Raw genomic sequence first — 21,242 nt, 5'->3', positions numbered from 1 at the left:
CTGATTCCTCACCGTTCTCATGATCATTGCAACTCCACGAGGTGAGATCTTGCATGGAGCCCCAGGCCAAGGGAGATTGACAGTTTTTTTTGTGTTTCTTCCATTTGCGAATAATGGCACCAACTGTTGTCAACTTCTCACCAAGCTGCTTGGCAATGGTCTTGTAGCCCATTCCAGCCTTGTGTAGGTCTACAATCTTGTCCCTGACATCCTTGGAGAGCTCTTTGGTCTTGGCCATGGTGGAGAGTTTGGAATCTGATTGATTGCTTCTGTGGACAGGTGTCTTTTATACAGGTAACAAGCTGAGATTATGAACACTCCCTTTAAGAGAGTGCTCCTAATCTTAGCTCGTTACCTGTATAAAAGACACCTGGGAGCCAGAAATCTTTCTGATTGAGATGGGGTCAAATACTTATTTCCCTCATTAAAATGCCAATCAATTTATAACATTTTTTACATGCGTTTTTTCTGGATTTTGTTGTTATTCTGTCTCTCAGTGTTTAAATAAACCTACCATTAAAATGATAGACTGATCATTTCCTTGTCAGTGGGCAAACGTACAAAATCAGCAGGGGATCAAATACTTTTTTCCCTCACTGTATATTAGCCTTTTCCATAATAAATTGATTCCTGAAAAAATATTTTTTTCAGCTGATGTAATATTACGCAGCATGTTTTTGTCAATCCAATGAATTAGGCTATTTGTATAAATGCCATATTTGCTTTTGCGCTTTTGGCAGGCTTCTGCTAATCATTTGGTGCTTATGGTCCTCTCTGCTCTGCAGAAAAAACCCGAAAAGAAATGGCTGGCAAGGGCTCCAGTGGAATGGATGTAATGCTGACAACCTTGGAGGTGTGAGCTCTCAGAAAATGTGTTGGGATTGTGCCCAGGTGTATTTTGCTCACAAAAGTATTTCGTGTAATGTCATTCAGACATGTGAAATGTTGAATGAATGTCTGCAGGCTCTGTTCTTTTTACAAATGAGGGCATGGATGCACATGTACACATACGATTCTGTATACTTATACTGTGTACGGCTGTATTTTTGTGTTTGTTTATCTGTGGAACTTGAAATTGATATTTCTAGCCCTGCTCAATGAACATAAAGTAGATAATAAATTTGGGTTTATTTTTAAGTTTTGTTTATTGCTTGTTTTAATTATGAAACTATTACTCATCTAGTCAAGTATATTCCAATTGAATACTGCTTCATTCTGGTGAGGCAGTGGTGAACACACTATACTATGAACCCAACAACCCTCTTCCAATCACTGGCCTTTGCAAACATCAGTGGCGAGTAATATCCAAACTGGTCCTCGGTCTCCCCTTCTTTGACCCGCACTCCCAGCTTGGTGAAGTATGGTCAAATAAACATATGACCAAAAGGTGTGAGCAGGTCTTCATCCATCACGATACTGGTTTGAGAATGTACATTATTATTAGGTTATTAACTTTGTAAACAAATCTTTCTGTTTCAGAATTCAAAGGACCACCAGGTCACAATGGACATTTTGAATATCTTGTTGGAGTTGCTTTCAGCTGGTATTGCTACATATTTATTGGACTTTCATACACATAATGGGGACAAAGCTATCAAAAACATATCTGGCTTGTAATGCAATGCATATAAATTGTGTAAGGCTGCTTATGCATGCAATGGTGTTACCCTCTGTGAATTTTTGCCTTTGAGTAATTTGGCTCAGAGCACTCCATAATTGTTAAATGTGCAATTATCTTTAAGTCACAAAGCATTTACGAGGCAACTCACAAGCTCATGCTCACAGTTTATATTTAAAAAACATGAGTTACTTTAAGTTCTTCAAAATTGAGCACGCAGAAATATCACAGCAACCTAATGTATAGTTAAATCTCGTTTGCAAGTTCCTTACCACAAACTATTGTAGAATTCGTAGTTTGAGCCTGGATAGCACTTGTGTGAATGGGCCCCATGTACAACAGGAAGCTACCACGTTGGAGCTCCGTGGAGGGCTATATTGAGCACTACAATGTTGATATGCTGCTGCATACACAGCTGTTGTCCCTACTTTCGCCAACCCGCGTTGACCAGCATGGGGAAGCATGGTCAAGTAACCCCCACGACCCAACCTCATCCAGCGGTGGATTTCCAGAGGGTTGTACATGCACAAGGACTTGTTCGCTGTTACTGACATTTAAATGAAGAAGACTATAAATAACATGGCTTAACGGCATTGTTTTGTCCACCTGTGCGTGTGGTGGGGGCTGTTGTGTGTGTCCAGGCAGCGGAGGTCGTGTGAGCAATCTGGTGTGTAAGGGTGGCTCTCAGATTCTACTTCAGACGCTGGTGAGGGCTGCCAAGGATAGCCCCACCAATGATGAGCTGATGCTGGTCACTCACTCTCTGCTTGCCAAAGTGGGACCAAAAGGTTGGGCAGCTTTTCTCACCTGGTCCGTCTTGAATCCAGCCAGCCTGGCATCTTGTTTGTCCAAATCTATGCCTTAATCGTTGTTGGCATTTATCATTTTTTTTTATTAATCAGTGCTCGTGATGAATGCATAGAATGTTGTGCGTCAGAATGTATTGCAATTTTTTCTAATCATGATGTATTTAACCTTTCTTCAAGGCGTTCAGTAGTCACTATTCACGTGCATTAGAGTTGTCAGTATTCAGCATTCAACATAGCCTTTCAATTGCGTTTCATTTGGGTCTTTATGGCTCTTTGTGGTAGGCAGAAGCATGTGTTGCTTACTAAATTGATTATCAAATTCAGAAACTGCGATGCATAAAATATGTAGTCAGCGTGAGAAAAGTAAATAGTGTAATGATGCATTGATTCATCTTTTGAAATCCGTTCTTATTAAGATAAATGTATTGAATTGAGTGTGAGAATTGATTATTTTCGAGTCATATACGTTATTCATAATTGGTTAATTTGACTAACTGCAGCCACTAGAAAAATAAAATTATTTATTTTTGAATCATGAGCTTTTGTGACAATTCATCGAATTGCATGGGAGTTGATTGGTGCACATGTAGTGAATCATAAAATATAGTGTCTATGTACTTTTGTATTCACAAGTTTGTAAGCGCTCGCTACAATTATTGGTCAACCTGTTTTGCTGTGGGAATATTCTAGATTTGAAGCTTTCATGACTGCAAGGATCCATACTCTTTGGTTCTATTCGGTAAAGTCACGTAGGTAAAAAATAAAACAACAAAAAAATAAAACAACAAAAAAAAGTCCCTCCCTAAAACCTTCTGCTGCAAGGCCCCCTAGATTCTATGGTCTTCCAAAGATTCATAAAGAAGGCACTCCACTACGACCCATCGTATCCACGATCAACTCCCCTACCTATAAGCTAGCACGTTTTCTGTCGGATACCTTGCTACCTTTCACTGGCAAGACCTCCTCAGCAGTACTTAACTCAGCCCAATTGGTTTCAATGGTCAAAGACGTTGCACTGTCCCCTGACGATTTCCTTGTCAGCTTCGATGTGGTCTCCTTGTTCACCAAGGACCGGGTACCTGATACCATTGAAATAATTAAAAATTTGGTACAACATGGACTAAACCCTGAGGTACCTACACTGGTCAGGCACTGCCTCATCAACACCTACTTGGAATGGTTCCTTCTACAAGCAAAATGAGGGTACTCCCACGGGTTCCCCCTTGTCACCAGTGATAGCCAATGTTTTCATGGAAAAATTTGAATCGGACGCCATTCAGACTTCCACCCTCAGACCTTCCCTGTGGAAGAGATATGTGGATAACACTTTCGTCATTTGGCCACATGGCCTCCCAGCTCTGAACCTTTTCCTACACCACATCAATTCCACACATCCCGCCATCAAATTCACCATGGAAGTGGAGAAAGATGGCAAGCTACCATTCTTAGATGTTCTGTTTGAGAGGAGACCTGATGGCTCATTGGGGCATTCTGTCTACAGGAAACCCACCCACACAGGTTCCTACTTGAAACCTGATTCCCACCACCACCCAGCCCAAAATAATTATCTCATCAAAACTTTATACTATAGGGCTCATTGCATTTCGGACCAACACCACCTGACCAGTGAATTAAAACATGTACACCTGGCCCTCAAAAGGAATGGATACTCTGACCGTACCATCCGCCAAGCTGTTTCTCCCTCCATACAGAAACAACCACTTGATACTCCGGTCAAAACCATCACACTGCCATATATAGCAGGCGTTACTAAAAAGATTTCCAAAATTCTAAACAAACACAAGATCAAGGTCCGGTTCAACACTGTGCACAAAATCCTTGATCTGATCCCGTCAGTAAAGGATGTTATTCCTGACTTACAGTACCCCGGTGTTTACAAATTGAGTTGTACCTGCGGGGACTGCTATATCGGGGAGACGAAGCAACATATCTCTGACCAAATTCGCGAGCACAAATCAGATTTGAAACATGGCAGAACGAATTCTTCTGCCGTAGCTGATCACTGTTACAATGCTGTGGGTGATCGCGATATAATTTTCTCCAATACCAAGGTTCTTTGCAAACCCACGGGTTTTTATCAGAGATTTGTTCACGAGGCAATTCAGATTTACAAACACAGACACAATTTCAACCGAGAAGATGGTTTCAAATTAAGCAACCATTGGAAAGATGTTCTAAATCGAACCAAACATTAAACTAATTTTCAATGGTACAGTATATTTTTTCAAGTAGTGGTACCCCAAACTTTCGTGCTTCCCTTTTCTTCCCTTTCACACCTCCCCCCCTCGCCGACCTGCACATGTTCACCTTTCATCATGCTAAGCCCGCCAATTAAATGCTATTTTTTTATGCTAATTCCTTTGTCAAGGCACCTTGATTCTTCTCACACAGCTTAAAGGTCGCGGTCTGAGCTTAGCTGTGTTCACTCCAGCGCTGTCCTCGGGACAGTCTGGTCCCTTCACCTGATGAAGGCCGCTTGTGTTGTGGCCGAAACGTCGTGATTTTTGTTTTATTTTTTACCTACGTGACTTTACCGAATAGAACCAAAGACTGTGGGAATATGTCAACCCGTTTTACTGTGGAAATATAATGTTTGATAATAAATTAAATATCTACTTTTGTTATATTATATCAATCATGTAATTTATTTTATGATTTCAGATGCTAAGTTTGCAACAAAAGCCAGACTGTGCGGTGCGTTGCCAGTAACGCTGACGCTTGTCAAACAGAATCTGCACAATCAACGCCTGCTCCTGCCCTGCATGCACACCATCAAGGCCTACTCCGCCAGCAGTGAGCGTCCGCACTTGGCAACATTTGATCTCTTTCATCTTTAAACAAAAAAATGCACTGCATGCAAAGCGATTTACGGTAAATGGGCCTCTGGTTGATGAGTTGGCTTTGCCTCCATGGTAATGGAGACTTTCTGCAGCGGTGGGGTTTATGCGCATGGCCTTCTGCTGTCATCAATGCAGTTGTGAATGCTGTCTCGCTTGGGAGAAATGGTGCGGTGGAACTGCTTTTCAAAATCGTCGGCCCATTCAGCAAAAGACAAAGCACTTTCATCAAGTGAGTAAGCAGTCAATGCCAATACCATCACAAATCAACTGTGCAATCACTTTGAACTGCATAAAGCCATCGCTTTAAATAACACAATCATTAGCCTTGTATGTGTAGTCACATTTAATATGAAATACATTCAAGAAACACGTTTTCTAACATTGTTAAAAATGATAATACATCACTAATTATGGTTATTAATGCACACAATGGAAAAATGTATTTCAGAGCTTTATTAGCATGTAGCAAATCTGAATGTAAGACCTTTTATATTGACATTGGTTTAACTGCAATGTGCTGTAATTCATTGCAACATGTTGGATGTTGTGTTCTTCCATAATAGAGTTTTTTTGGGTTAGATCACGTAAATATATAAATGTGTCGTTAAAAACCCGCCACCACCCGACACAGCCAACTAGTAAGGGGTGTCACGTAAACAGAACATGCCAATTCGTCACTAGTACAGCACAACATTTACAATTTATTTGAGTTTGACGTTTCGCCAGTAATTACAACTCGCTTCTTCAGGCGACAGCCAGTTTTGTGGAGTAATCCACCTGTTTCGTTCCTTATATAAAGGCGTAGATGTGGTGACCACGCTTCTTCGCTCTTGCCCAAAGTGTGGGGGGGGGGGATGTTTTTAACGAAACATTTATATATTTACGCGATCTAACCCAAAACAACCTCTTATGGATGATATTAGTCGCGAAAGCCGACGGTTCAACTGTTGTGTTCTTGTTAGCATGGAATATAATATATAGCTTTCTTCCAGTTCACTTTTGCAGCCTCTGTTGAAATGCATGCTCACACGTGTACTTTGACATCTTTGATCTGTTTTGTTTGTAATATATTTCCACACGTTTTACAATGAGAGCATTTTAAAGACTTCACCCATCACTGACCAGTTTTGCATTTGGGGATCAGAACTATAATTGCAGTTTCAAAGCCAAGCTCTCAAGCGTGTAGCGGTTGTGCTTTGGTTGTGTGGCATTAAAGTTTCAACTTAACTGGCTTATACATCCCACAATTTAATCTTATTAAATATTTCTATTCGGTTATTAAAATGCATTTTTTCAACGGAATGTCCCACACAATATTAGCATTTGTGGCGTGTATATGTTATCACATTTTATGTCAGGTATTTCTCAGTACAATTAGAGGTATGTATTATGTGGTTTAAAAATATCCAGATGAAATATAACCAAAACAATCCCAAGAAAGTGGTATGGTTCACTTTTTAGCTAAAGTGAGATACGTTTACTGAAATGATTTAAAATAACAATACAACACAAGTGTTATAAATACTTTTTTTGCAGTGCGAGTCACACTGTAATTGAAGTAGCAGAGTACTGAAATAACCTAAAGCAGAGCAGGCGACTGCCACCTTTGCTTATGTGCATGATGTCATCAGTGTAATGGATGCCTGTCTAGTGTTAAAAAGGTTTGCAAAGCGTAACACTTCTGTGTGCAGCAGCCGACCTTGTGATTGAAAGGGTATGGCCTCTTCCACTTAAAACATCATTCACCACTATTAAACTGTTCGTCTCTTCTCTGTCTATATCTCTGGGGAGAAACCTTTCAGCAATAGTCACATCGTCTTTTGATTTTAAAATGTCTTTCAAATGTTTTATGTCCAATTGTGCTATTGCCATTTTTGTCATAATCACATATCACAGTGCCACCTTTTGAGATCACTTCAACAAACCTCTGGTCCATACAATAAGGGACTTAACTTTCCCACCCACCGAGCCACTGAGAGTAATTTTCATTATATGATAGTAAAGCTGATATTTTACATTTTCAGCGTTTTTTAGCAAGTGCAGAAACGAATTGTGTGTATAGTAATTGGTGACCCGGATGAGATCGTAAACTCGCTAAACTTGACGATCCGGTTTAATAAGAGATGCGAACCTAGGATCTCAGCAGTGCCACCAAAGTGCGCTGACTTCTGAACCACCCGTCCACCTCTAGTAACATTGTCTTTCAAGCGTGCCGTCAATCCAGGCTCCCAAGCTCTTGTGAGAGATCTGATGAATAGGACTGTGCTGTTCACGTTTTCCCAGCAGAGGGCACTGTACGACCGGCTGCATGTAGTCAAATAAAACATCAGGGGTCCCTTGAACAGAAGCGGACTGTAGCTCATCTCACCACTGCAACCGAATATGCCCCACACTAAAATGCCACACAACCATGTAGTGAAGGGTGGATTTGGCAGCACACAGATGTAGAGTATTCATTTGTGGGTGTACTGTGTAGTGGAGAGTATCAAGCATTAGCAACTGTGTTGTAATACGATGCAGAATGCTGGTTATATAATGGATTTGACCCTTTGGCAGATAAAGCATTTCCCATAAATCTTACCTTGGCCTTCTAGCCTTACATTTGTGGAACTTATATTTGTCTTTCATTTACCTTGACAGGATCACCTTGGATACCCTTGCAACATTACTAAAATCAAGTAAGTGATAAATGGGCTGCATTTAAACAATTACATTAAGTTGTGGGTTCTCAGGGTTACTGGAGTTAGCATTGAGTATAGGGAATCTGCCTGTTTTTCCTTGGTATATGTTTTCATAATCAGAAACAGGTTAATTGCTCGATTTACATTTAAGCTTAAAGAATAGCATAGTATAAAATATATAGTGTAACTTCAGTGGTCTGTTGTGAGTGTCAATATGGGAAGCGTGCTTAATTTTATATTCAATACATAGTTTTTATGTAAACCTTTAGTTGAAATATTGAATCCAGGAAGTTAGTCTACAAATAAGTATGTAAACACTTGTGAATTCCAGAATGGACAAGTTAAAGATTAAACAAGAGACGTTAAAATGCACTATATCAATACATGCATATTCTTCAGCTCACAATACGTGCATTGAATTGCATGTGTAAGATTCATTGTTTGTGAATTTGCATATCTTGTATGCAATGGCTTTGAGACCCTACCACATCCAACACACTGTTTCTAAAATGATTTTTAAAATATAATTTCGACACTGAATCTGAACAATGCACCAAATCACCAACAGGGGTGTAAGCTGAGAATCGTTATAGCTCATACAAGCATCCACATTTAATTGGATAAATTAACAACATTGCTTGTGAAATTCACTGCAGAAACGAATGCGAGAAGAGCGGTAGACCGGGGGAACATTGTCTTCCTGCTCAACGTGTACCAAGACTGGCACCGTCATGACGCTCGCCACAGCCATGTGCCTGTACGTCGTGGCTTGCTCACCTGCCTCAAGCAGATCACCGCCATCAAGCACGGCCGAAGGGCCTTCCTGGAGGCCGACGGCATGAAGATTTTCTACACCACCTCACAGGTTGGCCCACCCATATATATGGTTGCCAGCTTTGAAATTAACAAGACATGTCGACAGAGATCGCAAAAGCAAGTGTTGTACTTCAACATCATATACAGTGAGGGAAATAAATATTTGATCCCCTGCTGATTTTGTACATTTACCCACTGACAAAGAAATGATGAGTCTATAATTTTAATGGTAGGTTTATTTTAACAGTGAGAGACAGAATAACAACAAAAATCCAGAAAAACGCATGTCAAAAATGTTATAAATTGATTTGCATTTTAATGAGGGAAATAAGTATTTGACCCCCTCTCAATCAGAAAGATTTCTGGCTCCCAGGTGTCTTTTATACAGGTAACGAGCTGAGATTAGGAGCACACTCTTAAAGGGAGTGCTCCTAATCTCAGCTTGTTACCTGTATAAAAGACACCTATCCACAGAAGCAATCAATCAATCAAGATCCCAAACTCTCCACCATGGCCAAGAACAAAGAGCTCTCCAAGGATGTCAGGGACAAGATTGTAGACCTACACAAGGCTGGAATGGGCTGCAAGACCATTGCCAAGCAGTTTGGTGAGAAGGTGACAACAGTTGGTGCGATTAGTCGCAAATGGAAGAAACACAAAGGAACTGTCAATCTCCCTCGGCCTGGGGCTCCATGCAAGATCTCACCTCGTGGAGTTGCAATGATCACGAGAACGGTGAGGAATCAGCCCAGAACTACACGGGAGGATCGTGTCGATGATCTCAAGACAGCTGGGACCATAGTCACCAAGAAAACAATTGGTAACACACTACGCCGTGAAGGGCTGAAATCCTGCAGCGCCCGCAAGGTCCCCCTGCTCAAGAAAGCACATATACATGCCCGTCTGAAGTTTGCCAATGAACATCTGAATGATTCAGAGGACAACTGGGTGAAAGTGTTGTGGTCAGATGAGACCAAAATGGAGCTCTTTGGCATCAACTCAACTCGCCGTGTTTGGAGGAGGAGGAATGCTGCCTATGACCCCAAGAACACCATCCCCTCCGTCAAAGATAGAGGTGGAAACATTATGCTTTGGGGGTGTTTTTCTGCTAAGGGGACAGGACAACTTCACCGCATCAAAGGGACGATGGACGGGGCCATGTACCGTCAAATCTTGGGTGAGAACCTCCTTCCCTCAGCCAGGGCATTGAAAATGGGTCGTGGATGGGTATTCCAGCATGACGATGACCCAAAACACACGGCCAAGGCAACAAAGGAGTGGCTCAAGAAGAAGCACATTAAGGTCCTGGAGTGGCCTAGCCAGTCTCCAGACCTTAATCCCATAGAAAATCTGTGGAGGGAGCTGAAGGTTCGAGTTGCCAAACGTCAGCCTCGAAACCTTAATGACTTGGAGAAGATCTGCAACGAGGAATGGGACAAAATCCCCCCTGAGATGTGTGCAAACCTGGTGGCCAACTACAAGAAACGTCTGACCTCTGTGATTGCCAACAAGGGTTTTGCCACCAAGTACTAAGTCATGTTTTGCAGAGGGGTCAAATACTTATTTCCCTCATTAAAATGCAAATCAATTTATAACATTTTTGACATGCGTTTTTCTGGATTTTTTTGTTGTTATTCTGTCTCTCACTGTTCAAATAAACCTACCATTAAAATGATAGACTGATCATTTCTTTGTCAGTGGGCAAACATACAAAATCAGCAGGGGATCAAATACTTTTTTCCCTCACTGTATCCTGGCAAATAGGTGTTTGCGACAATGGCATCAAATCACGAAAGCTTATTCAAGAGCCAGAATAGTGCTGAGAAGTATGGACGTTGCATCTGAAATATTTATTTTCACTAACTAAAAATATATAAGTGGATATTCCACGCTCACCACACTGATCACCTAAGAGCAGGGGCATCATAAATGTGGGATCATGGGGCAATCCGCCGTGGTGTCACTGAATAAGCGTAGCGGAATTTTATTTATTTTGCGACCTGGGTGGCATGGAATTCCCCACCCCCCCCCCCCACCTGATAACTTCTTGCACAGGTATACACTGTGTAAGCTTTTATTGAAAACCGCTGTGCAGGATTGCATATATTCACTTGCTTTAAAACCCGTTCTGTCGAAAATAATCCATATTTTGAACGTTAACACCATCCACACAATAAGCTGCATGTGCACGGTTTCCAGTTGCTAAAAATGAAAGTTTTCTGCTGCATTTGAGTGCTTGTGTCACTATAACCATCTGTACTGTTAACTCATTGTCGCACATCTCAAAGGTACGTTACGCGTCAAATGGCTAGCCAACAAGTTTCATTGTTGCCGAATGCGCACCCCCTGGCAGGAGTGCCTTACCAGCCGAGGACTGGACCTGCTGGTGAACTTGTCTACCATGATCATGCGAAAGTGCTGCCCCAAGAACCGCTTGCCTCTACCCACCATCCGAAGTGTTCACCACTTCCCGCTGCCTGTCATACCCACCACGGGCCCAGTGGCACAGCTCTACAACTTACCCCCCGGAGGTAGCCAACTTTTCAGTACTAATATCACGAGCAATCTGCTTTTGTATATCTCACTTTACACTGAAGGTCGTCGTCTTTTTGACGGATGAGGCTTTGTTTAGACTGATTGCGCGCTTCCCTAATTGAAAGCCTTGTTTTGTCAGTGGATGACGTGGCCGATGAAAGTGATGATAACCTTGAACAAGATTCCGAGCAGGAGAATGAAAATGAAGAAGAAGAGGACTTTTTAGAGAAGGTGAAAGCACCTCTGCAGTACTTGAATGACATTTATTTAACCTTGGCTGCATTTGCTGAGATACATTTGTTTTCTAAAATAATAAGCTTTTAACAATTTTGTGCGGAACTTTAAAAAAAAAATTGGTTTTCCTAATTCCCCCCTCTACCTGTGCTGGACAGTAATTCAGTGTGATTGCAGTGCTGATTGTCTACTGAATAGTTGTGTTTGCACATTACATACATTTTGTGATAAACTGTAGATGGTCACTGTACCCATGAAAGCTGGGTCTTTATCTCGTCTAGGCGGTATATTACCACATATATCAGTGTGGACATGTACAGCCAAATTTAAATCCCAATTCTGGATAAGTGTTTCCCCACATTGTGTCAATGGTGGTTATGAATGGTGGTCACTTATTAAAACAGTAACCAGGCTCAAACTTGCTTGACTTCGGGGATATGACAAGATCCATTGTATTTCCAGGTGACTTGGTCATAGGCAGATTTATTCATATATATGGATATGCATATCAATAGAGTGAATTTAATAAGACTGGCACACCTAGCCTCAAAAAGTTTAAACGATGGCTTACGTGACCATTTTGTATAGAAACATGTACTGGAAGAAAATTATATATTACATGAGTCAGCTGAGATATATTTTAAAAGGAATACATTATTTTGACGTACTGTGTTTGCTCAGTCCATAGGCATGCGAAAGTGTCATGCAAAAACATTGTTGGTTATTCAGGATCCTGACATTGAGACCGATCTGGACAAGTTAAAGATGAAGCCTACGCTTGATCGCTCAGAAGATGCACTCAAAATGTACGAGCAGTTTTTCCCAGAGCTCTTGGACAGTTTTTCGGTGAGTGCAACGTGCCTCAGTGTTTGTACAAAACTCAACACATTCGTCAATGTCACTGTGGCCTTAAGAGGAAAATGACATGAGGCACCACTGGCAATGCAGTATCATCAAGTAATTTGTTCAGTTTTTGGAGCTTCTCTGCAGCCAGAACTATTTTTTTTAATTGTCTGAAGTTTAATTGTGGAATACATTATCTTTGTAAATTCTTTTTTTAAATGTTTTTGTATATTTTTTTTACATTGTTAAACTAATGATTGTTTCCACACTGTGATCTTTTTATCATTGAAGTACATTTGAGTAACAGTTCAGGATGAGTATCCTTATCAAATTGTGTTGTTTATGTTCACTTGCTTTGATTGCACTCATTTCCTCATCATTTTGCATCCCATCTATAGGACACATTTTCCAAAGTAAATGAAAATATAAATCACCAAAGTGCAAAGAACATGCCCAGCCCCATTGTAATACCAACAGCAAGCAGCAACGACAAGTGCAGTAGCTCAACAGGTAAGGGGCTGCCCATTCAGAACAGCGTGGCATCACCTCTCATTGATGGCGACGACTCAACGCAGAAACCTCGTTCTGAACCCGGAGCCCAGAAAATGGCAAAAGGCAACAGCTTCAAAGATCCGCAGGGTTGTGGGCACAGTGCCGATTCTCGCGATTTCGTCATCGGATTCAGAGGCTTGTGCTTGGAGGTGTCAGAACAGTCGCTAATCTGCGGGTGCTTGAACGCAAAGGTGTGCATTCACGTAGACGCAAGCAGGTTCGGCGATTTGAAAAAGAACACGCCGGAGCTGAGCGTGAAGGAAGCCAAACGGTTGGAGGGTGCCAACTGGTGTCAAAAGCTAGCTGCGTCCAAGAAGGCCCAGGCAAATGTAAAATGTACTGGCGGAGCCCCGACCTCAGCGTCTGTCCAGCGGGATCTGAAGGAGAAGATGATGGGTGGTAAGGAGTCCAGGGACAAGCCGGACCCTTCACACGACAACGAACTCTACTCGCTGCTAGCCAGAAATACCAAATCTGTGGCGGGGTTCAGCAAAATGGCCTTTCCCGACTACTATGGGCATATACCCCCTCTGTACAGGGAGCCATCGGTGGAGAGAGAATATGGCGTTCAGAGGTAATTGACTTAATCGGAGTCATGGCGAAATTCGCACCCCCCACAGGAGTAATGATAACACAACCACATAACACAAGACTTATAAAATATATGATTCCAAAATATGCCTGTTGTGCTGTTTTTAAAAATCATCTTTATACAATGCAGTGACGATAAAAGTCAAGTGATATCTGATTAATTTTATTATGCGATATAGCAAAAGTAATTTATCTTTACATTATGTAAATTCGCATTTTTCCTTTTTAATTGGTATGTATTTGGAAGTGTGCCATTTACAGATTGCGATTGTCACACTGTGTCATTAACATTCAAATGTATTTTTTCTGAAACTTCTTAATTAAAGGTCCAAGATATTTCAAGACATTGAGCGATTGATTCGCCCTGGTGATATTATAGATCGAGTGGTGTATGACCTTGATATGCCCAGGTAATACTCAGAAACATGGATTTGTTTAATGCTTGCCATTATGTGTACATATTTAAAAGCCTCCGTTGGAAGTAGAGCTTAATGCCGAGCGCTTGCTGTATTGTTTTGACATGTATTTCAGCTTGGTCTCAGAAGATGGAGATTGCCTGAAATTTTGCTCAGAATTTGAGTCTGGAAATCTTCGAAAAGCCATTCATATTCGCAGGTAATTGTCAAAATTTTCGTAATTCTGCAAAGCGTATAACCAGTTGTTGGACATGTCTCTGTTTATAATGAAGCCGGACACGTTTATGATAGCCGAGAACGAGTCCATTAATTAACGAGTAAAGTTGCTCAGCATTTTGGCAGTTTTTCAAAAACTATTTTCATGCTTTTTGCCAGACCATTTGTCCCACACTGCTGGGTCCCAGATGAGCGACCAGGAAAAGGTGCAGGAGAGAGGGGAGGGAGACAGGGAGCAAGGGAGCACAGATGTCGACAGGTTTAGGGAAAAGCAACCATTCAGGAATTTTTGGAACCAAAGAAAAAAGCTTGATTATGTTTGATTAAACTTTGAGTGTTATACATGATGGCCTTTCCACACCTGCAATTAGCACGGTTGGCTACATACGGTGTGCAAGAAATTCTACATACATACATACAATGTGTAGAACATATAAATTAAATGTGGAATAGTTTTGTTGGCATGTATACATTTGTGTATGGGGAACCTCATGGAAGAGTACATTCATTTGCTTTTCAAATGGTTAGCTTTATTGAAATCTACAGTGTTATATTGGTCAAAGCTGTGAAATGAGTTATACAATTTACGTGAACTAATAATGTAGTCAGGTGAAGGGTGAGAATGGCCACTCGATTCTGCACAAAATATGTGCTTGTCATGTAATATGTTGAACTTCTTTCACACCGTACTTAGCCAACCATGCAAATGGAAGGTGTGGGGGAAGGACAACAAACTAAACACAGAAAAATATAACGTGTGTGCTTGATTGCTTTTCTGAGCACAGTTTCGTTTTATTTATAAAGTAATATTTCATTATTTCTTGGTCATTTTTCATGAATTTTTAAAAATAATTAACATGTTTCTCCTTTGTTATTTATTGTTTGCCTGCTTGCTTCGCCAATTTAAAGTAGTCACTGCAGAGATGCTCAATTATATGAAACCATCTCATTAAAGATACTTTAAATCACAGATGGTAAGAGCATTTTAAAATTGTTTGGTATTAATAGTACGAAACAAAATATTCTTCACTATTTGCTTTGACGTATGGTTTTGAGTCCTGGAAACGGACAAAGTAAAGTAAATAAAAACTTCAAGTATGGAGAGAAGATTAACACTTCGAAATTTCAATCATGGAGAGAACAAATATAGAGACATTTTGTTGACTGGTAAGGAAAACAAGTTGGTTTTGGCAAGACACATCGGTAGAACGGACGAAGGCCATGAATGAGATTGGTGATGGAATGACAGCCAATGGAGGGAACTCACCTGAAAGGATGAGATTAGCTTACGTGAAGTAGAAAGATAGATGATGCATCACAAGATGATGGCAATAATGTGGTGATGCCTTAATCCAGTGTATAAACCATGGCCGATGATGGTGGTTAGTGGGGCTATTTGATATATTTGTATTTGAAGTTGTGGACAACCATGCTATTCATCACATGACATCCTCCTGTTCGTCCAACAGATTCAGGGAGCGCATTGTTTGAGCCAGCTTCTCGTGAATTCAGTTGACCACCTTAAAATTGAAGCCTCAAATGACACATTGGTCCATTTCCGCTGTTGATGCCTTTGATTTATCTGTTCTCCTTCAGATATGAGTATGACCTGATTCTGGACTCGGACATTAACAGCAACCGTCACCATCAGTGGTTCTATTTTGAAGTGAGTGGAATGGAAAGCGGAGTGCCGTACCGCTTCAATATCGTGAACTGCGAGAAGGTCAACAGCCAGTTCAACTATGGTACGTGTTGCAATGTTCAGGGGATAGTGAGTGCCATCAGAATGTAGACATATTTCTGTCTGAAACCTTGAGCATCCTTAGCACCTCTGGCATTTAAACCTCTTTGAGAATAAATGGCACCCATCATAAGCAGTTTACTGTATGTAGTCTACACAGCACCATTAATCTTCACAAATAGTCTTCAAGGGTTTCACCAAATAAGTTACTTTAGCTTCTATCAAGCTCAAGACAAATAATGCTACTGATTTTTTGTAAATTTAAGGAAGAAAGATTTTGTAATTATCAGACTATAAGTCATTTTTGACAAGGAGTAATTTCATATTTTTAAAATATAGTTGTAATTATAATAATGAGATTATGATGTAAAACATTTTGCGGATCACTGGGAATTCAAATGGAAGCATAAGGCTTTTATTGCAATGTAATGCCAGCACAACAAGGCCAAGATCAATATGAATTCTATTTTTAAAAGCAAGTTGAAACTGAACCGTTTGCAGATGATTGACTTACCCACCAAGGGACATTGGGTTCTACAAGTCTGTTTGTCTCTCTGGCTTAAGCACATTTTACTTGCCAGTACAGATGGTCTGCCCACTGACCTGTAGACCCCTTGGGTGCAGGCTTACATGGCAGGAGCAAGGCGCATATATAAGGTGAATTTTAGATGGTTATCATAACCCCAATGCTACTGGATACCCTAAAGCCTCCAGAGGCTAATGGGGGACGTCAGCAGCAACATGGTTATATGACATTGGAAGAGAAAGAATATAAAATCTATATTTTTTGCAGGGAAATGTACATAGTAAATATATCAGTTTTAAATATCGAATGGTAAAAAGTACGCAATTTTTTATAGTTACCCCAGCAACTAAAATTTTAATTCAAGCAGCGAATAGTTATTTTTTCCACTGATTTTGTAGGTGGGAAACTCGTATATAATCAGGATATATCTTGTTTACGTATACTAGTTTGATGTGTATTAGAATGTGTGTGTCCGCATGTGTCCTGCAGGTATGCAGCCTGTCATGTATTCAGTACGGGAGGCAATGGCAGGGCGACCTCACTGGGTACGGGCCGGCACAGACATCTGCTACTACAAGTACGGTAACTTTATGAGCTGCAGCATAGCTGGCAATTTACTAGCATCACATTTTAAGCAGCATTGCATATGGGCAGGCTGTGTGGGCGGTCACATGTTTTGTACCGTGTGTGCCACATAGGAAAACACAACTTGAAGACAATTACAGGCATTCAATTTACTAACGGTCAAGCGCGGTGTCCAACCACGCCCTTCCCATTGGGGCTCAGCGTTAAAAGTTAATTGGAATAGATTAGGGCCTGGCAAATTCTGAACTGCGGTCTGCATTGATTACCGAATCATTAAACAGGGAAAGCGGTGGTGTGCGTTTCCCACGTTGTGGACAGTGGAAATTCAATTGCGCATGTCAAGACCGCACGTTCACGTGCACAAATCAAAACTTATCGTGTGCAACCGTGTGCCACAATTGACGAGTTACTCATCATCTTATATTAAAACATCAGGACCTGCCAAAAGACCGTTTTTCAATCGCCAATATTTTTACACTTATTACAAAAGCCTTTGGTGGAGGAGGTTATTGAATATACATGATGATATTCTGTACGTGGTTCGTCCTGATCTCTTTGGTTTTGGAGAAGCAAAAGCATGCATTTGTTCCATTATTGAAGTTGAGAGCATTTGTTTGGCAAAATAAACATTTGTGAACTCATGGTCTTTGACTTAGCCAATTTGAGAAAGCAAGCAGATGCCTGGGGTAGAGTTAAGATGTAAAATTTACCATGCAATTTTACTTTTGTAAAATCTATCAAGTTTTTTTTGTATATCAAGCATTTTTAACAATGCAGATGTTTATAAAAATGTTAACAGCATTATTACAATTATTGGAGAGCAATGGAGATGCACCACTAATTTAACTACCTTTTTATTGAAATGTTCCTCCTAAAATACTTTTAGTTGTTTATGGTTCATATTGTAAATGGTAGTTAACAATTACCAAGCTGTTAAAAAACATCTGTTTAGGTTGTTTTACCCATGTCAGCGCAGAGTCAATATCAGCATAATGGGACATGCTCTGACCTCTTATACTGGGGACTTTTATTTACCTTAATGAAAAATCAATAGGTTTTTTGGGTGAGCATATGGGGTGATGGGTGACCAGTGAGTACAGAGCTGTCTTGCATCGGCTGCACTGGGCGATGAATTAAAGGGGTTATTGAGAGAACCGGGTGGCAGAGAACGTGTAGGAAAAAAAGCCTTGAGAATAATTAGCGGACAGGGAATAGATGGGGAAGAGTTAAGCACTGCTCTGGAGTCATTGTTCGACCCATCGCTATCTCCTTAGTCAATCGGCCATTTCCTGTGGCCCAAACATATTGATTAGGCTAAGTAGTTCACTTTCGGTGGGCGAGGATGGAGAGCGACTACATAATAGATGGGATTTGAGCATTAATTCAGGTAGAGCCGTAAACAACCTGGCTGAAGGAAAGATGCATTTTAACTGCTTCTCTTTTCACCTGTTTATTACTAGCAGCATTTGTTATGGGAAAGCACAGTCATAATTTTAATACCACGCCCCATGGATATAGGCGCCTGCGTTATGCTTGTTCTACTTTACGACCATGTTGCATGTTGTGTTCTTGCTGTAATGTTTGCGCATTATTGATTGTGTACACAAGCAAAAATCAACGAATGGATACAGAGAGTTTCCACTGACTACGTCAGTAATTTTGGCCCTTTTTAATTGGCCTCCGTGGTGAATCCACAGAGAGGCACATATAGTAATTTAGTCAGTGTGCTCATTATCATGTCATGTGATGAAATGTTATAGTCCTATTTTGCGTATTAGAAATTTCCCATTGGTGTTTGATGGTTTGTGGTTCACGTCTTTTCCAACTGTGTATTGTTAGTCCGTTCTTAAGCTGCCTTAGCTATTTTACACAAGGTGTAATATCCTTGGAAATATTGACTAACACGTTATTCTATGATGGTATCAAGTGTAACTGAATATTTTTTTTGCCACACAAAAGATCACAAACTTCCTGCATGTTTGTTGACCACACAGGAACAAAGCACCTCATGGCTACCTAAAGTTCCGGATGGTGTCCGTTTAGCGTGGCGGATCGTTAATGCACCATGTTTTTTTATTCAGCAGAATTCCTCTACTTACCTTTGTCAATTTTTAGTTATCATTCTTCCACTTTTGTTTGCGAGGGGGGTGAAGGTCAGTCTCATGCCAATAAATATGTCCAGACGCTTGAGGCTCTGTTGAAGCTGATTCCCCCCAGCAAATTGAGCATGCCCTCTTGACCTTGCCCCCCCCGCCCCCCACAGCGCCGTAAAGCATTATAATTCACACAACTGATTTGAGATTATCGTAGCAGTTAAATGTAATGCCCTATGCGCATTACTATATGCAATTCATGGTGGTGTAGCCATGGCTAGTTTGGATTTAGCTTCCATTACTTATAGCTGAAGTCTGTAATTTATAGGCATATGATGGCGATGGTCTCTGCCCATTTAAGTGGTGGATTCTTTTTTACACAATTGTTAATAAGAATGAAGTGTTCCAGGTAAATTAATAGGTGAACACCACCCAGACCATGAATAGATTCAATCTGCAGAGATATTGCATGATGATTTTATGTAAAGGTCAACCACATTTGGTTTAAAATCTCATATCTTCCATGCCAATTTTCTGTACTGTAACAAGTGCTTCTGATATTAATTCCTATGGTAAAAAATACTCATAAGCCATTAAAATATGTACATTGCTATTAATTTAACTTGTACAATCTGTTGAAGTGATTTAAAACATATATAAAACAGCAATACTAATAGTGTGGCAACTATTTTTTAAATATCATTTATAATAGTTAAGACATATAAAATTAAGATACGCTTTTGGTCAGATTACAATGACGAATTTCAATTATTAAACACCAAGCTTGCCTAAATATATACTACGCTGGTTAATTTACGCATTCAGTTTTGGTTACAAACACATGTTAGAGAACTGAGCCAATCACCTTCAACTACGTATATATGCCAACAGCAGCCAGCAATGCTATATACCAGAGAGAGAGAGAGGGAGTAAGCCACTCGATTCAGTACCTGAAGAAGCTCCCAGCACGTTAGGGAAAAAAACAGGAGAATTCCTGCTCTGCAGTTTGTGAACATACATTGTGCTTGTTTTCTTATTTGCTGTACTGTATTTTATTTGTTTATCTTTTGTCATTTTGGTGACCCCCAGGTCATTCTTGCAAATTACTAAATCCTGGCCAATTGAGTTCTGACTTTTGGTAAAGCAAAATAAGCTTGACATTGCCCCATTTAGCTTTCTTACATCATCTTCCCCATTTGCTGGTGTGCAGCCGAAGTGATGTGGACCGCGTGACATTAAGTCGTAGGGTGGCTGCTTGTGGCTGCCTGCATGTCTCCGGTTTTTCCCTCCACATTTGTAAACATGCATTGAGATTATTTAGATTATATATATGGTGCTATAAATGTCAAAATGATGGGCCACTTTGTTGAACTATCATTTGTGAATGCCAGGTCGCTTTTGAAAAATAAGTTAATACCTTAGTGGGCTCTGCCTGGTAGGATGGGGATGAATTTTGATTTAAAGCTTTCGTGACTGCAGTAATTCATATTCTTAGCTCTTTCGGTAAAGTCACGTTGAAGGGAAACAATAAAATAATAAAATATATATAACAATAACAATTCTCACGACGTTTCGACCATAACACAAACGGTCGTCATCAGGTGTGACGGTCCGCATTAATTAATTTATTTTTAAACGGTGTATTTATTTATTTATTAAAAAACCGTCAGCGCCACGCGCGGCGATTTGGCAGTTTATTTAGAAGGACTAGTCCATCTATGTTCTGAAAAGAGGAGGGGGGAGACGAAAAATTAATGTATGCTGTCTGAAAGCCACTGTAAGCGTGAACAATTAATTAAGACCTGAAATGGTTAATCAAATCTTTCCAATGATTGCTAAGCCAGAATCCATCTTCTCGGTTGAAATTGTCTCTGTGCTTGTATATGTGGATAGCCTCATGAACGAATCTCTCATGGTAGCCAGATGGCTTACAAAGAACCTCTGTCTTGGAAAAGTCAATGTCATGTGAGCCTACTGAATTATAACAGTGATCTGCCACGGCCGAGGTGTTGGTCCTACCGTGTTTTTAAGGTCTGCTTTGTGTTCACGAATGCGGTCCGAGACATGGCGTTTGGTTTCTCCAATGTAACTACTACCACAGAGGCAACTTAGTTTGTAGACACCA

General features: G+C 40.5%; 1 protein-coding gene across 5 annotated transcripts in view; it reads left to right on the top strand.

Annotated features, from left to right (window-relative positions):
• AGTPBP1 (ATP/GTP binding carboxypeptidase 1) overlaps positions 1–21,242 on the top strand; it is a 72,629-nt gene that overhangs the window by 22,329 nt on the left and 29,058 nt on the right. For 4 of the 5 annotated variants that reach the window (XM_032953294.2, XM_032953293.2, XM_032953295.2 and 1 more), the window contains 15 exons: positions 786–853; positions 1,480–1,543; positions 2,260–2,406; positions 5,110–5,241; positions 5,424–5,517; positions 7,929–7,966; positions 8,626–8,834; positions 11,139–11,316; positions 11,460–11,551; positions 12,284–12,400; positions 12,796–13,523; positions 13,867–13,950; positions 14,072–14,155; positions 15,769–15,917; positions 16,929–17,016. In XM_032953294.2, the coding sequence (XP_032809185.1) occupies positions 786–853; positions 1,480–1,543; positions 2,260–2,406; positions 5,110–5,241; positions 5,424–5,517; positions 7,929–7,966; positions 8,626–8,834; positions 11,139–11,316; positions 11,460–11,551; positions 12,284–12,400; positions 12,796–13,523; positions 13,867–13,950; positions 14,072–14,155; positions 15,769–15,917; positions 16,929–17,016 (2,272 nt within the window). The remainder of the gene's footprint in view (positions 1–785; positions 854–1,479; positions 1,544–2,259; positions 2,407–5,109; positions 5,242–5,423; positions 5,518–7,928; positions 7,967–8,625; positions 8,835–11,138; positions 11,317–11,459; positions 11,552–12,283; positions 12,401–12,795; positions 13,524–13,866; positions 13,951–14,071; positions 14,156–15,768; positions 15,918–16,928; positions 17,017–21,242) is intronic. The other variant, XM_076066828.1, reaches the window with a different exon arrangement.

The sequence above is a fragment of the Petromyzon marinus genome, chromosome 13, assembly GCF_048934315.1.
Source record: "Petromyzon marinus isolate PM22_M1 ecotype Great Lakes invasive population chromosome 13, UKy_Petmar_22M1.pri1.0, whole genome shotgun sequence".
Lineage (NCBI taxonomy): Eukaryota > Metazoa > Chordata > Hyperoartia > Petromyzontiformes > Petromyzontidae > Petromyzon > Petromyzon marinus.
Note: the sequence above shows the minus strand (reverse complement) of the source record. Positions and strands in the feature narration are given on the sequence as shown.